Source organism: Dicentrarchus labrax, unplaced genomic scaffold (genome assembly GCF_905237075.1).
Source record: "Dicentrarchus labrax unplaced genomic scaffold, dlabrax2021, whole genome shotgun sequence".
Taxonomy (NCBI): domain Eukaryota; kingdom Metazoa; phylum Chordata; class Actinopteri; family Moronidae; genus Dicentrarchus; species Dicentrarchus labrax.
Window position 1 is genome coordinate 1,740,001 of NW_026136875.1, and position 24,216 is coordinate 1,764,216.

The following is a 24,216-nucleotide window of genomic DNA, read 5'->3' on the forward strand; positions in this document are numbered from 1 at the left end:
AAGAACATTAACTATAACCGACACTAATTTATGGGAAATACTCAAAAATACAATCAAAGATTTCTTTACATTTAAAAGTAAAGAAATAAATCAACTTAAAAATATAAACTATAACTCTTTAATTAATCAATATATTAGTTTGAAGCAGATGAAACAAAGATCAATTACAGACAAAGAAACTATTATAAACTTAAAAACACAAATAAACAGCATTAATAGTGAATTATTATATAATATAAATAAACAATCAGAAACAGATAAAAGAGGAAACGTTGCTCAAACTATAAAATCTGGAAAAAATAAAATCAAAAGTTCATTAAATCCATAAAGAACAAAGATGGCGACGTTGTATTCAGTGAAAATAGGAAAAGAGAAACAATAAGAGATTTATGTGCTAACTTTTATCAGAAAATAGAAATTAAATAGATTTATAAAGATTATTCCTCCAGCGATGATGAGACACAACAACATCTTTAATGGACATAATAATAATAATAATAATAATAATAATAATAATAATAATAATAATATTAATAATACAGAACTTTATAGACATTAAACTCCCTCAGACTCTCTGACTGTATACACTTTATAAATGTTCACTAAAATGTTTATATAAGGTGTAATATATGTGTATAATTTAATAAAGTTGATATAAAGAGTACAGTGTTCATACAAAAGTATCACAATATAATAGAAAATATAAAACTATAAATGAAAATAGAAGTTAGTACGCTGTAAAACATTTTTTTACAGTAGAATACTGTAAATTTTACAATAAAACCTTGTCCATGTGACAAAACCACAGTAGTTTAAGTGTTACTGTAAAGAAAATCACAATAGCCAGTATAGTACTGTAAATAGTAAACTACTGTATTTTTCCTTTATTTATGTATTAGATTTTTTAAAAGTATATCATAATAACAACAATGATTAATTCATAATTTTGATCTAATGTTTTTATCATAAGTTTGACCCTTTATATCTTATATATGTTTTATCTCATCTCATCATATCTCTCTAACAGTTTTTCCAGACATTTGTTGTAATTTCCTTTGGAATATCCCTTCTTGATATCACTGAAAACTCCATATTATATATATATGGATAAATACATATTTTGTTGGATTCTGTTTTAGTACTTTTAATCAATATTATTTAAATATAATAATTATATTAATAATATTTCATTAATTAAATATTTATTTAGATGGTTTCAATCTGTACGTTTGTGTTCTTGGGGATTATTTCAGGCCACGTTGTTTAAGATGGTCTAAAAATACACATCATAAAACAATATGCGTAAAAAGAGAATAAAATGTTAGAAACTAAAAGCCAAAAAACACAAGTTGATCTTTGTTCCACTGCGAGGACCGTTACATGATACTGACATTATTGTCGTCAAGTTTTATATCACAAGTGTGTAGATTTTGTGCCTTTATGCACTCTAAAGAATGATCATGAAAAATGTCCATTAATTGATATTATACATAACTCGTTCACAGCACATTGAGGACTCTGAGCTCTGTAGATAAAGTGTGTGTCTCTGCTGTCAGTGTCTCTGTACTCGTCCCTCACACATACACTCATTTAATAAAAGATCATTTTACTATTCAGAGACTTTTCCCTTTAAAACATGATGAATATAATCATCCTCTTTATCTCTAACTGCTCTGTTCCACTGTCACACTGACCTTCACTGGTAATATCTTCACTTTATCCCCAGTGTCAATGTATGGAAACATCCTCTCAGTGAAAGTGTGTGTGATGGTGTGTATGTGTGTGTTAGTATCAGGATCAGAGAACGACAGCTTTCCTCTGTTCCAGTCCAGATTCACTCTGATGCTCTGGACCTTCTTCTGAACTACGAGATCAGTTTCTGGAGCTGATGGTGACCATGCATAGTATTTACCTCCGGAGAACAATATTCTCCATAATCCAGACCGTATGTATCCTTTCCTCTGTACAGACTCTGCTAACACACCGAGTATCCAGAATATACTGTCTCCAACCTCGACATCCCAGCTGTGAGTCCCTGAGTTAAAGCCCTCAGAGCCCAGAACAGACCAGGAATAATCAAACCTCTCTGGATTATCAGGAAGCTGCTGTTTCTCTCCTCGTCTCACACTGGTCAGATCTTCAGACAGGATGAGTTTTTGATAAACAGTGTTTGGATCCAGAATCACAGGAGTGTAGGAGACCATGTCCTTCATCTTGTTCCAGATGTTGAAGGTCAGGTTGCCCAGGTGTTTGGCCTCGTCTATCAGAGCTCCTGAGGGCAGCTGTGGATCCTCCAGCAGGGGGGCGCTGCTGGACTCTTTCCACTGCAGCCTTGTAGTTGTTCAGGAATGAGACGTCTTCAGCTCTCAGCTCCTCCTCTGTGGCTCTGACTGTGTCTGAAAGAGCTGCTATCTCTCTGCTCAGAGCCTCCATCTTCTCCTTCCTCATCTGACTCTTCTGCTCCTCTTCCTCCCTCAGTGCAGCCAGCCTGGCCTCCTCTTCCTCTTCTAGAAACTGGTGAAGCTTCTTAAACTGCTCCTTAATCTTCCTCTCTGTGCGTCGGGCCTGGACCTTCATGTGTTCTGCTGTTTGATCAAACTTCACTTTAACTCCTTCACAAACCTTTAACTTCTCCTTTAAAGGCTCCAGAGATTTCTGGAGCTCCTCTTTGTGATCCTGTGCAGCTTCATCGATGGGTCTGAATCTGTGGTTGGTGTGTTTCTTTGAATCTCTGCAGACGAGACACACTGGCTGCTGATGGTCCAGACAGAAGAGTTTGAGTTTCTCAGAGTGCAGACTGCAGAGAGCCTCTGAAGATCTCTGATCTCTCTCCTGTAAGAAACTCTCACACAGCTTCTTTAAAGTCAGGTTAAAAGGTGGTTGATTCTTCGAAGATCTTCTTTTACAAACTGGACACACATGTTATTTTTTCCTTCCACCAGCTCTTCAGACAGTCTTTACAGAAGCTGTGGCTGCATGACAGAACAACAGGATCTCTAAAGACCTCATGACAGACCGGACAGCAGAGATCCTCCTCTAATCTGGAAGCCATTTGTCTCAGAGTGCAGCTGGAAACAGCAGACAACACGTTAAAGAGGAAGTCAGTTATGGTTCCCGCCCTGCTGTAAAAAGTTGCCTCAGTTACTTTCACTTTGAGTCTTTGAGAGTTTTTACAGTCAGCAGCAGGTTGAAGAACTTCAGAGAACTTCAGTCCTCCGTCCTGTAACTGTCCTCCCTCAGTTAAAGTCACAGCTTTGTAATGAAGGTAAATCTTACCGTCTGTCTCTCCGTCTGTCTGTCTGTCTGTGTGTCTCTCCTCAGTGAGAACTGAACAGGAACAACCTGTTTCCTGGTTGGTCTCAGGTGATGTCTTTAAGGGGTGGAGCTTTGTCAGCTGACTGCTGTGTCTCATTTTAAAGTGAAATATGATCCATCACACTGCTCTGAGATCACATCACAAAGAAAACAACCAGAGCAAATTCACTTTCACTCATATTTCTGTGACTGCTTTACTTTGGTTTAAAGGTCCAGGTCCATATTATAGACAGTAAGACTGTAACTAAACAAATAATCACTGAACTCTGGAGGAGGAAAACCCTGGACTAATGTCACTGCTGCTATTGAACAATGTGGATTTATAATACAGAACTTTATAGACATTAAACTCCCTCAGACTCTCTGACTGTATACACTTTATAAATGTTCACTAAAATGTTTATATAAGGTGTAATATATGTGTATAATTTAATAAAGTTGATATAAAGAGTACAGTATTCATACAATAGTATCATATATAATAGAAAATATAAAACTATAAATGAGATATATATACACTATATGAAATGTGCAGTTCAATGGTGTGCAACATATTCTAAGCAAATTACTAGATGTTTATATATTATTTATATATAATATCTCAGAGCAAACAACTGGGCAGTAAAACTCTCAACCCCACAGATAATTATATAAAACAAGATATTTAATTTCATTATACTTTATGCAAACTGGATTATTTATGGTTGGATTATTGCAGCAACATTTATTTATATACATTATTATTTGCTCAATATCAAATACTTGTGTGTAATGAGTGAAAATGTAATAAAGTTTATATAAAAGGAGAAGATATAGTGCAGAAGAAGCATTACTGTATATGTACAAAATATATAAATGCCTGAAAGCAATGTTTACATTTTCAACCTGCACAGAAACACTAACAGGTCTAATTCAGACCACATTGTTATAATCAGCTGAAAATGTACAACCTTTCATTATTCAGTCTACAAACACAACCTAACTCAGTTACTTAATACTAACACTGATACTATGGTGTCTCATTACATAACACAGATTTTGTGCTATTGATATAAATATATTTTATGAATTTATATTAAACATGAAGGCACGTTGAGGACTGTGAGCTCTGCAGATAAAGTGTGTGGCTCTTAAAAGAGCCTTTGGTTCGTTGTCAGCGGGTCTGGATGAGCTTTAACCCCCGAAGCCGTACAGGGTGCGGCCCTGCCTCTTCAGAGCGTACACCACGTCCATGGCGGTGACGGTCTTCCTCTTGGCGTGCTCGGTGTAGGTGACGGCATCACGGATCACGTTCTCCAGGAACACCTTGAGCACACCGCGGGTCTCCTCGTAGATCAGACCGGAGATACGCTTCACACCGCCACGGCGAGCCAGACGGCGGATGGCGGGTTTGGTGATTCCCTGGATGTTATCACGGAGAACTTTACGGTGACGCTTGGCGCCTCCTTTACCGAGTCCTTTGCCTCCTTTTCCGCGGCCAGACATTTTCTTACTGTTGGTTAGTCAACGGTGAATGAGTGGATGCTGCTCGACCGTCACTATTTACAGCCTGACTGCGGACGTAACAGAGGACAGGCAGTGGGTAGTTCAGGGGGCGGAGCCAAACAGCAGCTTTACTTACAGTTCTTCCTGTTTCTGATGTGACCTACATCTTATTTTGCGTTATTACTAATCTATATTAAACATTAAAGATTATCAATGATAAAAACAAAGTACAATGAAGAATCACAAAATGAGAATATAAAATATAAGACAATACTAACAAACATATACACTAAAGGTAAAACGTGCAAATTATTTTGAGCAGCGTATTAAAAAACTAAACTTTACTTGTGCAATTCAAAGAGATTGTGCAAATAGCTTTTTACCATATATCTTCAATTACTGAATTCAAGCAGTGACATTTTATTCACTCAAACAACCTGTTTAAAATCCAGACCAGGACTTATTAGTATCTGCCATTATTTGTTAACATGTCACTTTAGGATACTAAACCTGACACTCTACATTTAAAGTTTACTAAAATACTAACACTAAAAGTTTTCATTGCATTAGAGTATAATATATAATGATATGACCTAACCCTGTAAATAGTATAAATCCATTGTACTCTAACCTTTACAGTAAGACTTTAATCCAACAGTTATAAGGGATCAATGTGGTCAATACCCAGACGGGAGGAGTATAATACAGACTCTCATGTTGATATATAGTAAAGTGAAAACAATTGTATATTTGTTATATGTAACTACATATTAGGAAAGACTAATAAACATACTAAATGTAGTCATGTTAGTTAACTCTAACAATATTTATGTAATATATTAATATATTTAAATGTATTGTAATAACTGAAACTGATGCGCTTTCAGACTGAGTGTGTGGCTCTTAAAAGAGCCGTTGTGTTTAGTTGAAGCAGCCGGATCTGAGTAGTTTACTTCTTGGCGACCTTCTCGGTCTTCTTGGGCAGCAGGACGGCCTGGATGTTGGGCAGGACGCCTCCCTGAGCGATGGTGACTCCACCGAGCAGTTTGTTCAACTCCTCGTCGTTGCGGACGGCCAGCTGCAGATGGCGGGGGATGATTCTGGTCTTCTTGTTGTCACGGGCGGCGTTTCCGGCCAACTCCAGGATCTCAGCGGTGAGGTACTCCAGCACGGCGGCCAGGTACACCGGAGCTCCGGCACCGACACGCTGAGCGTAGTTTCCCTTCCTCAGCAGCCTGTGGACACGGCCGACGGGGAACTGGAGTCCGGCACGGGATGAACGAGTCTTTGCCTTTGCTCTGGCCTTTCCGGCTCCCTTACCTCTTCCAGACATGGTAGTAGATTATTCAGTTCAAAACTTGAAAGAATGTGCCTGCTCAGTATCGATACCGAGTTTATATAGAACCAGCTGCTCACTGATTGGTCAGGTTGACCGGAACTATGATCGGCCAATCAGAAGAGCTTGCGTCAAGTTCTTGGATTAATGACAAAACTTCCGTTTTATACTGCATGGGATTTCAAAATAAAACACAGTATTTACGTTACACACCGGAACTCACTGTGATATATTAGCTAGATAGATACTTTATTATCCCGAGGGAAATTCAAGTATCCAGTAGCATATAAGACATTAAACACACATTAAACATACATTAAAATAAAAGTAAAATGAACTTATAACACAGTACGATAAACAGTGCAAATGGATGTAAAAATAAATAAAATATTCCATCCACTGTTAATGAAACTATTTATATTAGTGTAGAGAAAGGCTGGCTGTAGAGGGATACAGCAATAAAACACACAGGAGTTTAAATAACGTCTGTTACTTGAGCACAGGGTTTATTAAAAGATCCCAGGTGAAAAAAAATCTATTAAAAATATACTCTTTGAAAGTGTACTAAGAACAGTTTGTACTCTTTTTAGTGTAGTTAAGTGTATTCAATTATGTATTAAGTTCAACTTAAAACCTATTTTGACGACACTTCAAGTGTAAATAGTATGCTAAAATGGAACAACTTCTTTCAAACTTCAAGTGCACTAAAGTCTACTAACTCAAGATTCATGAGTGATTAAGCACACTTACAGTACAATTACATTATATCACCATTCTCATGGAAATACACTTAAAAAGGCATTGCAGCTCAACTTACAGTTGTGTTTAAGTACATTTTGTACATACTATTATCATAATTATTATTACTATAAATTATGTTAATTTAGTATGCCTGTTTAATATTTCAAGTGATCTACAAATACACTTCCTTACTATATTTAGTGCTTTTAAAGTGTCCCACTATGACAATGATAATGTATTTAAAGTGAAGTTAAATAACAACCTAAACATCATAGACACGTACTTTAAGTGCAATGTTATTATAGTGTTTTCTTGAAAACAATTGTGTTTGAAATATGTTTCATCTGTACTTTTATCCCCATTTTGTTACACTGAAGCATAAATGTTGCTATTATACTACAAGTGTATTATATTTCAATACATTTCAAGTGCATTACATCAACAGATTACACATTGCATTTCAGAAAAGGAACTTTATTACACTTCAAACACAAATACATAATTCAAGCAAAGGACATATAATGATAATAATAATAACACAATAACAGGAACATAATCACACATCACCATTCTGTGCCATAGATCACACAACTGACACAGAGGGGAAAACAACACTCAGTGCTAATGAGGGATCGGTTTAAGGTCCTTCAGTCATACCATGTCTTCACTGTCAGTGTGTGGTGAGTCGCTTCGGCTGGAATTCATGGAAGATAAAGGTGAATCTGCCATTTTGTTTAGGACTGTTTTCAGTGAAGACACCAGTCCTGGCAGCTCTAAAACAAGTGACCACAGTAAGGAGACCCACAGGAGTGTCAGCAATGTCTGGCTCATCTTCTTGCTGCAAAATACAAACAACGAGGATAATTCCAGTAAAAAGGTTTAAAGTCATGTATCATTAACAATGTCAACATAATTGTAACTCAGACAGCTGAAGACTCATATTGGATTCAAATACACTTACATAAAGAGATTTGCATGAAACAAGAACTGAACCCCAATCACTCTTCTATTGTACATACCACATTTTAGCATTATACTGAGAAAAAAAAAAACAACCTATCCATTGACTTGAACCTGAAAAGAGTTGGTTTCCCATACTATATTTCATGGTACATGTCACTGATATTGACATTTCTATGAGTGCACTAAATACTTACATTCCAGGTCTTGAAGAACTCAGAGTCATCCTCAAGCTCACAGTAGAACTGATTACGTAGGTTCACATTTATAATGCGATGGAACTCAGCAAACACCTGCAGACATACAAACACATCAATGTATATAGATTAAACTTGTGTTTTAAGAGGAAAACATAATGCATCCATTGCATTGTATCACGTTATACTGAGGTGTTTTTATTATTTTGTCCATCCCATTTATATCAGAGGCCATGCTCAATAAAGACACCTCTGTGTATAACACAATATAGTTCACCAGACCACAAACTACATCCTATAATAATAAAATAAAACTACATTCAACCATGAACACTATGTTAGGATACATCTTACCGAGATGTCTTTGAAGCTTGAGGAAACTTGGTGCTTCCACTTGAACCTACAAGGAAAGATCAATTACAGCAGATATAAGTGAACTTAAAATACATACAGTACTTATCAAACATATGTTAAATAGTTACAATATATACTGGTTCAGTCGAGCTTTATATGCAAACACTAAATGTGTTTGTTGCGTGTTTATCATTTACTCAACTTGTATATGTTTACTTTTTCAAATATTTGTACTATCATAATAAAATGTACCCCCACAGTGAGAGCATGGCTTCCTGCCGTCTGGTGCTGTATTTTTGGACCCAGCAGCCTACATAAATATCTTAGTCCATCACCTGAGAATCTGTATCTCTCAATGAGATAGTCCTCTCCAACGGCCAATGGGTCTGACCTGTCCCAGAAGACTCTTTCATGACTAAATGCTCGTCTGAGGATTAGGGCTTCCTCATCCAGCACATCCTCCAAGAAAGGGCAAGATCCACAGGGACGGGCTGTTCGGACCTCGTTTCCGGTCCATGGTGGACTCGATGAAAGCCGCTTCTGAAGCTGTTGAGTCCATCCGGCGCCCTGTGAGCTGGGACCGACCGCCTGCAGCTGCGAGAGCGTCGCCTCACCGCCCGGCGTCCTCCTTCACACCCTCCTAGAGCGGCTGGTCGGCAGACTCCAGGAGAGAGTTGAGTTAATGTTCTGAATGTTTCTGCTAATGTTGTTACTGCTGTTGCTGTTAATGCTGCCGCTAATAGGGCAGACTGTTGTGAAATAAAACACAAACATCTTCCCCTAAAGAGCAAACATCCTCCACCTGTAGTTACTCACCTGTTCCTCAGAAAGCGAGTCAGCTCTTCCTAAAGAGCTCTTAGAGGTCGCAGTCTATACTCTGGAGTTACAATACGTAACTGACTTTATCCTCCAGAAGACCAACATGAACTCCAGACACCCTGAGTGTTATCAATGTGGACCCTGAGGTCTATGAGCAGACCTGAGACCAGCAGCCTGAGATCAACCACTGTCTTTGGATCATCTCCTCTCTATTTCAGACGCTGTGCTTTAGTGGATGGCTGTATCATCTGAGAGCTTAATAACTAAACAATAAAGTTATCTGAACTCTGAGACGTCATTGTTGACTCTGCTGGGATCATATTAGTCACTTTCTGTCTGTTACTGACTCAATAAATCTTTATATTTTTTATATGTGATGTTTTATTTTAGGAGACTGGAGAAACCAGCATCTAACCTCAGTACACCCACAGTTTAATATTAATATTAATATTACTGAATTAATATCACCTGGAGTCTGTCAGACAGACACATCTGAGGCAGTTGGATATTTTTATATATTTCACCTATTTAATAAACATTATATTCAACACAAAAAACAATAATCTTAGAGCAGATTGATTCATGACATTAATCAACTGGAAAGATTCACTTTTCAAAAATCTGTTTATTTAATAAACAATCAAAAAGACATTAAAACTATAAATAACAAATAACTGCTAAAAACAATCAAACATAACAGAGTTCCACAAGTGTCCCAGAATAATAAAAAAAGCAAATAATTCATAATAAATAATTTTACATTGAGGATCAAACACCCGATGGAAAAGTCTGATTAAAATCTGTTAATTTAATTAGTAAATCGTTATTTGTCTTATAAAAAGTGCATTTTTAAATTTCATTATGAATTAAGGAATTCATTTTATATTATGTATTTATTGTTTGTTTGTGTAAATCCATTTTTAATTTGAAAAGTTTATTAATGGATACATTATTTTCATAATTCTTTTTAGTGCAAATTAAAATATGAACCAATGACTAACTTTGTTATTTATATATATATAATAAATAGCACTTATTTTATTGTACAGTTATCAGCTCCACACAGACAATTAAATCACTTCCTTCCAAACTACACAATCAATATTGATTAAGTAGATGTCAACATACACAGATAATCAGTCTGCAGTATAAACGCTCATTGTTGTTGTTTGTTGACTCAACAGCGACAGCAGAATAAACATTAATGACACCATCAGTGTTTGAAACTCTGTTTAGACTCTCAATAAAATAAATTCACTGTCTGACGACACATCATTTAAAGTCGAGTGTTGAAGAGGATGTTTTTATGTTTCTGGTCTAATAGAAACTGTCCATAAAGAACTACAACGATGAGGTCATTTTGTAGTCCAACCCTGAAGTTAACATCGTCCTGGTTCTTTCAATAAAAACATAATCAGATTTTATATTATTGCAGAGATTATGGTGAATAAAGGTTTATGATGTTTATGTAACAGTTTGTTTTCCTTTATTTGCTCCTGCAGAAGATAATAAAGCACATTATTTACCTCCTGCTCTTTATATTCCCTCAGTAATATAAAACAACACATTATTTACCTCCTGCTCTTTATATTCCCTCAGTAATATAAAACAACACATTATTTACCTTCAGATACAAACAGATACATTCATTGGACTTTAAGGAGGTTAAACAGAGAAAGTGTGTGGGGTCAATATATGACAACAAAGCACATTATTTACCTTCTGCTCTTTTTTTCTGATCCTAAACAAACAAAAATAACCACATTTACACAGAAAATAGAAACTAAAACATCTAAAACCTTAAATATTAACATTCAAAATGTTAAACAAAAAGCCTGGTTAGCACAATAATATCAACAACAAACAATAAAAGACGACAACATTTTAATTAGTAAACAGTGAAACCATCATAAATAAAACTGATATTTTGTATAATAAATTGTTTCTTTAATGTGAATCACTTTGAGTTTAAACTGTTCAATAGAAATAAACTTTATTCAGTCTCATTGTTATAAACTCGGAACCAAATACGGGACGTTTTGTTTCAAACTGCCTCTTCCTGATGAATCACTGCCGGCGGCTGTGGCTCCGGTGGAAGAGCGGACCGTCCGGTAATCGGAGGGATGCGGGTTCGATTCCCAGCTTGGGTCCAGTGGACGTATCCTTGAGAAAGATACTGAAGCTCAGATTAGTTCCTGTGTTGGTGTAAATATGTGAAAGTGCTGCTGAGCTCCCTGAGACAGAGATACTGTCCGTTATGCTAACGAGGAGACTGGAAACGTTTGAAGCTCGTTGATACGGAAGTGTATCGCATTCACTTTAAAACAAAAACTTTTTTCTGAGCAATTTCTTTAATTTTTTATAGTTTTTTTTTTATATATTGTTTTCTGTTTTTCGGAGTCATTTTTTTCCTGAATTATCGAGATAATTCAAACTCCCGCGAGAACCTCCAACCTGCAGTGACTCCCATCGACCTATAGTGACTCCTGCCCGCACATACATGCCCCATCTTCAACTATCTACCGTCCTCAGTTTCCTGCGTAGAGGCGACAGACTAATGATAATACCATCTATATGACTTAAAGACAGGACTATCTCCCAGTGTCTGAAACACAGATCAAAGTAACACTTGACTGAACAGCCGGTTATGTTTGTTTCTGTTAAATGAGCTCTCAATAAAGTAATGAATGTGTCCATTGTTTCAAATGCTCTAAACTCAGAGAAATAATTAGTCCGAAAAACAGAAAAAAATTACTCAGAAAAACAACCATAAAATAAATTTTCCAGTGAATGCAAAACGATTTCATACGTTTACACCAACGAGGAAACTAATATGTTTTCACCAGATCTGACTGTTATCACACCATTGAATAATCGTCAATCATCCCACAGATAGGGGCCAGTAGGGGCCTACTCTACGTACTAGTAGGTGCAGGAGGCAGTTATCACCCATTCACCTGATCCAATGCTATTCAAGCCCAGCAGGTACAGAAGGTGTGTTATCGAGCAGAGCAGTCACGTGACTGTCAGATTTCTGTCTGCGGAAAAAAACAAAATGGCTGCATTTTCTTTAATTTTAGTGGAAAAACATTTTAAGATAAAAAAAATCTTTAACATTTCTCAAAATAAAAATACGAGTGTCCTTGATAATTCTACAACATGACGGTTCATATTCAGGCCATCAGCTACAATTATATCTCCGTTGATTAGGAGAAATAAAGTTGTTTTCGTTTGTAATAATTTATTCATCTAAATTTCTTTGTATTTGTCAATCAATATTAAATATTATTATATATGCCTTCTCTTTCAACAAGAGTCACATTATTCCCTTTTTGTCTGGCGATAGTTTATAGTGGTTGCTAAGCAACCTGTAAGAAGAAGAAGAAGAAGAAGAAGGAGACGTATGGTTAGCAGGTTTGTTACAGTGTTTGTGAATTATGTGATAAAACAATAATGATCAGTTGCAAATGTTCGTTATTTGTGATAAATATCTGAAATAGAATAGATGCCTTCAGATGTTTCACCTGGCAGTAGTGATTACATCATATCAATATATGTCAGGTTGTTTTAGTTCAACTTGAATTTGCTTGACACCATGGTGCTGAATTTTCATTGTTCTGTATTGATTCATTTCAGGCTCATCATGGCTGAGACAACTGGAGGTAAGTGTACATTTAGCAAGAGTCACCACCTAGAATACAGTATAAGTTATATATATATATATATATATATATATATATATATATATATATAACTAAATATGGTCAGTGTGAGAAATGAGACATACCTCTATATCTGTTTGTGTCTCTGATTTTGTCTGTGCATGCCTTGACAGTATTTTACTACAGCTGAATTCACAACAATACAGTTTCATTTAAATGTTTTTCAGTCTGTGTTGTCAAATAACAGAAAGGGTTTGGAAATGTGACTCAAAAGTGTCCAATTAAGACATAGGAAGTTCTTTATTTTGACTCTCACAGTGCACAACCTCTCTTGAACCCACAACAGTTTTTAACTACTGTAACCGAACAGGGCTTGTATTCATCTAAATCTCCTGCTACTTCTGTTTTTCCTGTTGTGGTGTGTTGATCGTTAAGTTATTCCTCTGCCTCATAGTAGTGAAAGTGGTTTATTTGCCATAATGGAGGTGAAGCTCAGTGACTTGACCTTTGTAACTAATTCTTTTTCCTTTTCTTTATCAATCAGAACGTACTAAAATTGATGAAGAGACGGTACCCAAGTCATTCTTTGACAGAGGAATGACAAGAGTCGGATCACCCTTCACTTTAGAGGCTTCAGGGTTAACTGGTTTAGATACCAGCATTGTAGAGGTGTGTATACCTGTCAGTCGCAGTATTATTGTGGATTATTGTGGTATTATTGGGGAAGTGTATTTCTAAATATTTTACACAATGATATTGTTAAAATCCTTTGCTTCCTTTTTTATTTTGAATGTATTTGTTCTTTCAGAATTGGATTGGAAATTATAAGAGGGCCTTCAAGGGTCCCTCTGACCCCAAGAAGGGGTGGGGATGTTTTAAAGAAAAAGGGTAAGTAATTCTGTCAAAGCTTATAGATTAATTATTGTTCAGTGTAACACACATATGTATATATATATATATATATGTGAATTCTGTCTTTTCTTCAGTTAAGTAATTTTAGTCACTGCGTAACATTACTATCCTTTACTAACTTTGGTCTATGGCCATAGCCTAAATTTTTCTGTACACTTGTGAATTGTGAGCACAGATACTTAATACATTTAATAAATAATAAACTTTTTTTCCAGGCACAATGAAAGATCTGGTCCAGTTTAGGGAAAGAGACAAGGGAGAGATACCAGCAGGAGGCAGCAGCTTTAAAGGCCTCAACAAAGTCACAGGAGGTAAGTCCTGAAATGAGGACCTTGAAAATTAAAAAACACATGAAGCAGCTTAAGTTAGGGGTTTGTTAGAGTTACTGTATGTCTGTGAAGTGTCCATGGTGTTGCATTAAAAAATGAGAGAGAGAATTTTATTGATTTCTTTAATATTTATTCTAGCATCATTTTTACTGAACTTGCACAATAAACAAGTCAATCAGTGTGTTCATGATCCTGTTTTAGTTCTATGTCTTTTTGATTTTGTTGTGATGAAGGTGTCCAAACTGGAGGACTTGGGCGTTGAAACAGCTGTATTATCCGTGGACTGCCTGAACCCTGTGTCATCAGGGTCTCAGGTGTCCTGGATTCCGCTGACACAGCAAACAATTTTGCTCTTCATTTTGCAGGTAATATCCATCATGAGTTAACATTTTTCATGTCATATCCTTACATTAGCACTAACTTAACTTTCATCTTTCCACTGTGTGCATGCAGCTGCTTTCTGGGGAAACTGTGCCAGATGATGCCAGGAGGTGAAATGAGCATTGAGGTGAAAATGACGGCAGCCGGCGGAGGGGGAGAAATTAATGAGCTTTTAAAGTTTGACAGATACTTTGTGATTGGATGATAGATGACTTGTGGCATGATCTGATTGGTTTAACATTTAGAGGGACGCTCCTGATGATAGGGAGAGAGGGAAGCTTGATTGTGCATGCAATGAAGGATCTTTCTGTCTGAACTTACGCTTTAGTTTCATTAGTCATGTTACCCTCGATGTTACTGAGATCACTTTGTCTGAAGTTTGATATGGACATGACCTGATCCTGATCTGTATCTTGTATACTTAGTTTTTTAATGATTACGCATGATTTATTGAATGAATATGAAGTAGATGCAAAGGTCTTTCTAATTGAGTGTCTTGCCTATTTTGTTTATTTGTCTGTTGACTTTGTATATTATATGAAATGCTCGAGTCATGATGACTCATACTTGTGATGATTTTTGCTGTGCACAAATTGACCTCAATGCATATCCTGTACATTTTTTCAGCATTTATGAGGTGAATTTGTCCAAACAGTTTTATTTTTATCTTTTAAAGGTGTTACAGGCGGCTCTGGACGCCTTCCATACCAGGCACTGGTTAACCAGACGCTGGATATAGAGGTTAAGGGGCTGCCAAATGACTTCACACTGAAGAAGCTTATGGACGGAAGCAGCTGGAGATAGAACAGCATGTTAAGTTTATATATGTATATATACTTAACATGCTGTTCTATAACAAGGTGATTAACAAGACGACACCTAACAATGGATCAACAGTATTACAGTTATTGCAAAGCTTCAAACGGGATGTTATCAGAGGGAAGTTTCCACTGAGCTGAGACTGTTACAGTCATCAGCAGGTTGTAACAGAGACACAGAGGTTCTTTTGTTTTTAACAAAATTATTAATGTCTTCCTCCTTGTCCTCCACCTCATCGCCTTCGTCTTCATCCTCATCATCCTCCTCTTCATCAGTATCAGATTCTTCACTGTTTACAAAAGTAGCATCTGTCGTCATTGCTGTGAGGAGACTTGCAAACTGTGAGAGATGCTCTGAGAATTCCCTCCTCTTACGGCAGAAAGCTGCAGCTGTGTCTCGGTCCTGTCTATTTGAGGACTGACATTCTGGCTGGGCGTATTTGTCAATCTGAAAGAGCTGCTTTTCATAGAAGGTTTTTGCTGATTTGCACTCTTCCACCAAGCATGCCCTCTCTTCATTTGCCCTTCTTGTTGTACTCCACAACACAAAGAGTGGCTGTTTGACAGGTAGGTTATCCATTCTTCTGGTGGTAAGGGTTGACCAGATGGGGCTGTCGATTTGAATCACATTGTGGTACTCCAAGGCATGTGGCTGGTTGACTGCTCTGGTGGCAATGTTGAAGTCTTTCACCTTTTGTTTTGTCCTCTGGCATATCGAAGAGATCTTCTTTGAAAGTTTGATGGCAATTTTCTGTCCATCTGCAAAACAAATGGTTGATTCAAGTTCATGAATGATAGAAAATGTTAACCAAATGTCACATTTCATATATCTACTTTTCAAAATACAGCTTTTGATTGACCTAATTTAGACTTAAGCATTTGCAGTTAATATCAACACCATCACTGTTCACTGTTTACCCTCACATCCATGGATCCAAGTAAAGTTATACTTACTTATCAAGATGTGTTGTGACATCCCGAGTGCAGCTGGCTGTCTCACTGCTCAAGCCCTGTCTGGGAAAAACAAGGTAAACAGTAAACAGTTAACTGTTAACAACAGAAATAATATTGGAATTGCAGGCTGCATATTGCATTTATGATTCTTAACTCAGCCAAGGAAGTTATATTTCTGCTGGTGATTGTGTTGTTTTGTTTGGAAGTGTTGCAGAGGGCAAACTGTGCTGCTCTGGCGGGGGTTTGTGCTCTCTGAGTGCTACTGGTTAAACAAAAAAAGTGCAGCAGAACTACCAGGTAGTGCTGGGCAATATGGGTAAAATCCGATCACAAAATTTCAAAATCAAAAATTTGTCCAGTCATTAGATCAAGCTTACTGTTACTCATAAGTGAGACTTGAATATATCAGAAGGTTATTTTTGATTTGAATATTACTTTACTGTCAAAAGTTGAACAGACCATTAAATTTGCTGGTCGTTTATGCATGACATACAGTGCACTTTACTCTTTCTTATCGGACTTTAAAGAGATACTAAACACTTAAATGTGTTTTTTGAGGTGTTAACTAAATAATATATAACTGTACTATGATGAAACACATCAATGGTGCTGTTAATATTGACATTGGCACCAAATTGATAAAAATCAGCATTTCATGTGTTGAAAATGGCTCAGAGGTTCTCTGCTAGAGCCGTTACTGAACCTGTCCACAGCAGCGGCCTGTAACCGGGTCTGGCCTCTCTGCCTCTGCTAACTCCTGACGCTAAAACTGTTTGTTAAAATCAATAGTGCTAAACAGACAGGTTTATTTAAAATGACTTCTGTTTAAGTGTGCTGTGCCTTTTCTTGTACTGTGTGGTTCAACCTAACTTGGCGTGGCTCTATTCCAGCCACATGCAACGCAACTCTCATCATCATCATCATTGGTATTGTCTGTCAAAATACGGATTAATTTAATCTATTGACATTATATCGATCATGTCTCATATTTCTATAGAGGAAAAGTTGTTTTGTGATATATATCTTTGTCATTTGATCGCCCAGCCCTACTACCATGTCCTTATGTTTAGATTTTGTTATTTGTTAAATAAGAAGGCGTAGATTCAATTTAATTGTCACTATCTGTGGTATTGAGCTACACAGAGAGGTTATTTGTAATTTCCTCTCAAGCAGTTAGAATATCTTCAACATTTGTTGCTCTAAAAACTCACAGTTCCTGGTGCCCCATCAGTTTCTGGACATAGTCCTCTTCCCAGGTCCACTCTGCAGACTACCTGGCCTCTGTCCGGTACTGACTTGCCCAGACTTGTATATCTTGCTCTGTAAGGCCTTGAAATGAAAACATGACATACTTAAACACTTTGAAACCTGAAAGTATATTATTAGTAAAATGATCCTCATTACATTTAAATACTTTTCTCTTTTTCTGCACTTTTTTTTCAACCTACAATGCATTTTGTGTTTTGCCTGTATGTTTCATGATTTCAGCCATCTCTGCATCTGCCTCATCCTCAACTGAGTTGACCTTTGCAGCTTTGAGAGCCAGGGCTTTTGCTTTAAATGGATTTAATAAAGAAGACATTATATCATTGTTGTATTTGTCTTCATAGCATATCAATTGTTTTACAAACCAGACACATTAAAAGAATATATTAAACAGATAAAGATAATAATTGCTTAAAAAGTTGTTTGTACATCGTTAAAGCATCTTCAAGGAACATGTATACAATGACATGACTACACACACTACACCTTTACCATGGCTGTTTCTTATCTTTGAGCTGTAGTGCAGCAAAGCATCAGTCAGCAGGTCAACTTTCCTTAGTCACCTTACAAAACGGCGTAGGTATGACCACAGTCGTTCCAGCTGTTCCCCATCAGCTAAACCTGCACCTTCAACATTCCTACAGCTGTATGAAATCTACAAAACATAATCAAAACAAAATCAGAAGTTTATCATTTCAATTAGTGATAAACTGCCTAGCATAGCTTTTAACAGTCAAAAGATTATTATGACAACCTGACAAGCAACATCATGTCCATAAGCATGGAACGCAGGAACAGCAAATGTCAGCTTCTTTGTCAGAAGATCCGGATAAAACTTCTGTGGGAAACAGAAATAATAAATTATACACATACATATACAGTACAGTATATGCCTTATATATACATATATGTATAGACGGAGAAGTAGTAGTTTGGCTTGTCAAGAATACCTATATAGATATTGGAAGACAAGCAATAAAAGATGCATAAAAAAATTACCTGCAAGTGAGGTTTTAATCTGCAAGCAATATCATACATGAAGACAATTATTTTGCTTGTCCCAAACTGTTCTTGCAGTTCCTTTAGCAGGTAGACAGCATTCGAAAGGCTAAAAGAAAAAACAGACTTCATATTAAACAGGCCACCATAACACCACATTATTATGTGCAAGTGCAAGCTTAGGATTTACCTTTCACCTCTCTTCAGACTAAGAAAGCGACGTGGATCTTCATGCTTATAGGATATGCCAAAAACACCTGTCTCATCCAATTTGGAGTTCTTCACCTTTGACCTGAGTGCACTACCTGCTTGAAAGCTGACACAACCCTGTAGTTGGTGTATATGTTTTATCCACATTGCTGTCCATGCATTACTCTTTCAAACTGATATATTGCATACATTTCAAAGAACACATTCATATTTATTCCGGGCTCTCCACCAGTGTCCACACAGTAGGTGTATAATTCCACTTAACATTTTGCATTAACAACGGAGGGCAAGATTTTGCCTCTCCAGTACATTCATGATCACTAATTATGCATATCATGCCATTAGCATGAAAATAACAATCAAAAGTTGATCTGGCTTCTCTGCAAGAGAGATGAAATCACTATTTGATCATATGTCCTAAACATACAAGAAATATAAAGATTCATTTTTCTAGGGTTAATGTGTGAACATAAACTATGGATAAATCCATGTTGGATTAACACTTAGTAGATTTTTACATCCCAGTAATGAAGGAGGAAGGTATTAAATACAAATATATAAACTTTACCTCCTCAGAAGAATGTTGTTTCTCTCCAATAAAAGCATCAACAAGATCTTGAGAGCAAAAGAATCGGTTGAAGTGTTTCGGCCCTTCAAGACTACTTCCAGACGATTTCTTCCTCGGAAGTCCAAATAGTCCGTCCGCAGCAAGAACCAGACATCCATCTTTCTATAATAAGTGACAGTCAGAGTTAAAGTATGCCATTAGGTATCTGTGACAACTTCCAAACTAAACATAACATTTGTTTTTCTTGATCATGAAGCCAGAAAAGCAAATCCAGTTATTGTGCAGTAAGAGTAAATGCTGTGTAGTGGAACATTTGTAATCCAGACCATGATATGCCTGAATGCTGATCTTTCAGATAATATTATTTGACTGGTTGTAATTGTTGTTTAATTTATTAATAATTCATTAATTAATTGTGTTATCCTTTCACAAACTATTAATGCTTTAAATACAACATTTTGCAGTTGAATACATCATACCTGTGGACAGAGAGGACAGTGTGTCCCATCTGTTGTATCAGGTCCAAGATGGTGCAGTGGTATCTGAAGTGTCTGTATTCCTCAAAGGACTCACTGATGAGTATTCAATAAAGGTCTTGGCACTATAAGGCAAATTATCATAATCACAATAGGACAGTTATAAAAAGGTGTTTTTGAAATTGGAACCTTGCATGTAGGTGATCGTGAAAGAGGAATATAATGACAGAAGCTACTAATAAACAAACCTTGGAGGGACCTGAGGAACCCTGAATTGCAGCACATAAACCCTTCAGTGATGCACCAGATTCCAGCTGTAAGCGGCAGATCACGTCCATCAGCTTCAGGGAAATGGCACTTTGAGGTTGCTTCACTGTGGCTGGCCAAAGTGTCGCAACTTCCATCTCACTGTGGCAGAACTGCATCCAAACATCATGAGTCCTTCCTACAATTCATGACAGAATAGCTGTTAAATGCTGTAGTTTTTAACAACTTTCCTTTTTGTGCAGGGTGGATGTGACTGTTTCTGATGTACTGTATTATTTACCTTGCTGATCAAACAGTTTTATTTGACGTGCAAATGACGTGTCACATTGATGGCCATCCTTCCTTGTCCAATGCCACCTAAAGCCTACAGGAACAGTCTGTTGAATTCACCTTCCTTAAATAGAAAGATCACAATACAAACTTTTTAGTGCACAGTACATTATGAAACAAGAATGAGTGTCCGCTTCACACAGAGTGAAGACATTAAAGTTCATTTTGGCATCATTATCATAAGGTAAGCATTACATACACACTATATTCTGTACTACTCTAGGACTATTGTTTTTAGAAAACTTAAAATACACTGTCAGAGATACAAAATGCCTTTTGTTTAGACATTTGCAAAATGGAGAAAAGTATTGAATAGCACAAACCTCACACTTCCAAGCATATGCACTACAGCAGAGGCTTCATGAACAGTCTGGACACAGACGGCTCAGAAGAATGTTTCACTGCATCGCCGGATTTCAACATCCTCACTGTTGAGGGAAACTTGACGGACAGGCTGCAGTGTCAGGAGGACAGAAGAGCTCTGCACTCACACCGAGAAGTGTCCTTCCTCTTCCAGGCCTCCACGGTATCCAGCTTCTTCTGGCTGCTGCTGCTGGTACCACCTTCATGCTCCTCTTGTAAGTCCCTGCCAGTAGCTGGTGGTGCAAACGAGCAGCAACCAACCTCAGTGGGCTTTGGGGGCAAAGGGGTCCTCCCTTTCAAAAACCTCCTCGACACCGTTGACTTTCCTTTTGAGGGGTAACGTTTCACAGTGACGAAAGGTCTGATCTTTTTTATTTTCACCATATTGACCTATTCAAATATAAACATAAATAAATAAATGAACAGGATTCATATTGCAACATTACAAATTTACACAGAAAAATTATCTGTGGGATGATTGACGATTATTCAATGGTGTGATAACAGTCAAATCGGGTGCTCCATTATTCTGACATGTTAAATATTCACAAAGTTTCTCTTTATAATTAATAAACTGCCTCATTAAGATTATATGTGCAGGAAACTGTGTGACCACCAGGTGGCGCTGTTTGCTCTGGAGTTTTACTGCTGTGGGTCAGGAGAGATACGATCAGATCACTTTATTGATCACACACAGGATCAATAAATAAATTCACTGACAACAGAAAAATACACATGAAATAAAAAATACAAGATAATAAAAAAGAGTCATTTTATACAGTTATTGATACAGATGGGATTCATATTGATATATTGGTATATTGATATACTGATAATGATATACTGATAATGATATACTGATATATTGATGTGGCAAAAATAAATCCAGTTTAAGTTGCTCAGGTAGAAATTTTATTTTCTTTCCATTATTATTTATTTATTTATATTATTTATTTATTGGACGTCTGGGACAGAAAATAAAACTTCATTTTGTGTTCGAGAGAGAATATTTGATTATAAAGTGAAATTATTAACATTAAAATCAGGAAGTTTCCAGACAAACTGAAGCTGATTAAAGTTAAAATCATTATCAGCCTTTAGAAAACAGAAACATTAATTATTATCTACAATAACAGGATAATAAAATATGAGTTAGTTCAAGTTTGTGTTGTCATTCTGTTTGTCTTCATTATGTTGTTTAAAGTCAGCTGGGACACATTTGTTATTTCACGTTATATTAATATGAATGTGGATTTTGAACCTGTTTGATCAATAATACGATTCAATCAGAATTTAATAAAATTGTTAAAGAGAAATTACAGTTAAAATAAAGTTGTTGTAATATTTCCGGCTCAAAGTCACATTAATGTTATATTTACATTTACATCATGTTTCAATATATTTAATATATTTACATTCAAACTCTAATAAATATTTTATTTTCCAAAATTTTAAAAACTTTCACAGTAAATAGTTTGGAAAAGAAAAAATAACAATAAATAGAGTTTAATCTTTTTATATTAAATTGTTGTTTCCAATATTTCTGCAACGTCAATGTTCAGTGTGAATGTTTGTCTTTCGTCTCTTTGGACAATAAACATTAAATTCATCAATATACTGAAATATTAAATAAGACATCAAATGATCATAAATCTGTTGTATGAGAAACACTCAGTTATAAATATTATTGTTTGTTTTATAAAGTGCTGCAATCTGTTGATCACAATAATAAACAAACAAACAAACAATAACAATCAACATGTTAAAAGCAGAAAGACACATTCGACTTTAACATTTAAATAAACATTTAAATAAACGTCGCTGTATTTAGATTTGACATTAAATGACATTAACTGTAATTTATCTCCTCACAACCGCTAACAGAGCCGGTCCCGGACCTCCTGCGGTCCTACAGAACCAACAGGTCTCTGCCAGGATCCTGTTTGTGGACTCGAGCTCTGCTCCAGGACCGGCTCTCCCAGCTCGCTGTACCTGAGTCCGCCTGCAGGTGGATCACAGACTTCCTGTCTGACAGCAGGTGAAGCTGGAGGAACATGGTCTCTGACTCCTGGACCATCAGCAGCGGATCCTTCATCAGCGCTCTTCCTCCTCTCATCTTCTTCCTGTACACCAACAGCTGCACCTCATCAGTCCGTCAGGATCCTGAAGCTCATGGAGGACAGCTCCCTCATCGGGCTCCTCTCTGGTGGAGATGGACCATCATCTGGTGACCCGGTGCAGCCAGAACCACCTGGAGCTCAACGCTCTAAAGACTGTGGAGATGGTTGTGGACTTCAGGAAGTCTATCAGGACCAAATCCTCACGCCACAATAAATATTCTCTCACTCTTTATGTTTGTTTATAGAAGCTCCTCCTTTTTATTGTCTCTATCTTTATGTTTATTTATATGTTTGTATCTTGTTTGTGATTCTTTTGCACCAAAGTACCAAATCAGATTCCTCATAAGTGAAAACTATTTGGTGATAAACCTGATTCTGATTCTATAAAACTATTTACAGAAAACAGAAAAATATCACTTAAAAACAACATTTTACTGTATTTTATTATATTGTGCTGAAATATATCCGTTATATTAATATTGATACATTATATTAATTATTATTACTAATAATTATGTATTCTTCAGTTATCAATATTATTATACTTAAATATACTTTATAGTTTTAAAAATAATAATATATTCCTGCTGTATGAAATTACCCACAATGCAATATAAAGTACAGTATTTTACTGTATAATAGAGAAATGTGATATTGTACAGCAGGTATTGATCTGATTATTGACGACCGCTGGCTCCAGATCAGTCACTGTAGTGTCGGATCAATGAACATCTGCTGTGTTTTACTGACATTTAAAATAAGATAAAATCACTGAATCATCAGATTGTTTAATATAATTATTGGGCTGCAGTCATTAGTGTAAAAGTATATTAATCAGTTGAATTTTGACTCTTTTATTGATCATAACTCAACTACAACAACTGTTGAACTTCAACTTAAAACTTCAATTTAAAGACTTTTATTCAAACAAAGCCAATATTGTTTGTTTTAAAATGATCAAACATTATAAACTAACACTGAACCTACATATTATTTTATCTCCTGTTCACTGCAGTTACTTCATTATGTGTTACAGCAGTTTAATAAAGTCCTGTGAACACACTCAGTGTCAGTAAAGGTTGTAAATATGATTTAAATAATAATGAACTGAGGAATATATGAGAGTGTGTACAATGTGATATTAATGTGCAGCAGATTGAAGTGATTCAGGTACAGCAGGAGACAGAAATGTAAGTGAATTAAAAGGTTGAATCAGAGGATTATTAACATATTAAACTGTGTTATCAGTGTCTTCACGTTCAATGGGACATTTGGTGGAAACTGGAGTTTTTCTCCCGGCGGATCCATCTGTGACAGGAGTCCGAGAACCGCCTGAGTCACCGGCGGCACCCGT

General features: G+C 36.4%; 3 protein-coding genes and 1 pseudogene across 3 annotated transcripts; all 4 read right to left on the bottom strand.

Annotated features, from left to right (window-relative positions):
* Positions 1-1,392: 1,392 nt before the first annotated feature.
* LOC127360332 (nuclear factor 7, ovary-like) lies at positions 1,393-3,346 on the bottom strand (annotated as a pseudogene).
* A 1,083-nt stretch (positions 3,347-4,429) lies between these two features.
* LOC127360344 (histone H4) lies at positions 4,430-4,836 on the bottom strand. Its single transcript, XM_051394734.1, has one exon. The coding sequence runs from the start codon at positions 4,798-4,800 to the stop codon at positions 4,489-4,491; it is 312 nt and encodes a 103-aa protein (XP_051250694.1). The 5' UTR covers positions 4,801-4,836; the 3' UTR covers positions 4,430-4,488.
* Positions 4,837-5,204: 368 nt separating this feature from the next.
* Positions 5,205-6,152, bottom strand: LOC127360341 (histone H2A-like). Its single transcript, XM_051394731.1, has one exon. The coding sequence runs from the start codon at positions 6,131-6,133 to the stop codon at positions 5,750-5,752; it is 384 nt and encodes a 127-aa protein (XP_051250691.1). The 5' UTR covers positions 6,134-6,152; the 3' UTR covers positions 5,205-5,749.
* Positions 6,153-14,468: 8,316 nt separating this feature from the next.
* Positions 14,469-19,847, bottom strand: LOC127360334 (uncharacterized). The gene is made up of 9 exons (XM_051394724.1): positions 19,786-19,847; positions 19,307-19,468; positions 18,719-18,844; positions 18,529-18,637; positions 18,284-18,367; positions 18,093-18,184; positions 17,475-17,592; positions 16,264-16,319; positions 14,469-16,068 (listed from the first exon to the last, which is right to left on the bottom strand). The coding sequence occupies exons 1-9, from the start codon at positions 19,812-19,814 to the stop codon at positions 15,882-15,884; spliced, it is 963 nt and encodes a 320-aa protein (XP_051250684.1). The 5' UTR covers positions 19,815-19,847; the 3' UTR covers positions 14,469-15,881.
* Positions 19,848-24,216: the final 4,369 nt, after the last annotated feature.

Excerpts from the sequence above, each read along its gene's own strand:
- LOC127360344 (XM_051394734.1), bottom strand. The coding sequence starts at position 4,800 with ATGTCTGGCCGCGGAAAAGGAGGCAAAGGACTCGGTAAAGGAGGCGCC.
- LOC127360341 (XM_051394731.1), bottom strand. The coding sequence starts at position 6,133 with ATGTCTGGAAGAGGTAAGGGAGCCGGAAAGGCCAGAGCAAAGGCAAAG.
- LOC127360334 (XM_051394724.1), bottom strand. The coding sequence starts at position 19,814 with ATGGGACACACTGTCCTCTCTGTCCACAG. Across the intron at positions 19,469-19,785 it reads ACTGTCCTCTCTGTCCACAG|AAAGATGGATGTCTGGTTCT; the intron begins GTATGATGTATT and ends CACTTATTATAG. Across the intron at positions 18,368-18,528 it reads GATTAAAACCTCACTTGCAG|AAGTTTTATCCGGATCTTCT; the intron begins GTAATTTTTTTA and ends TGTTTCCCACAG.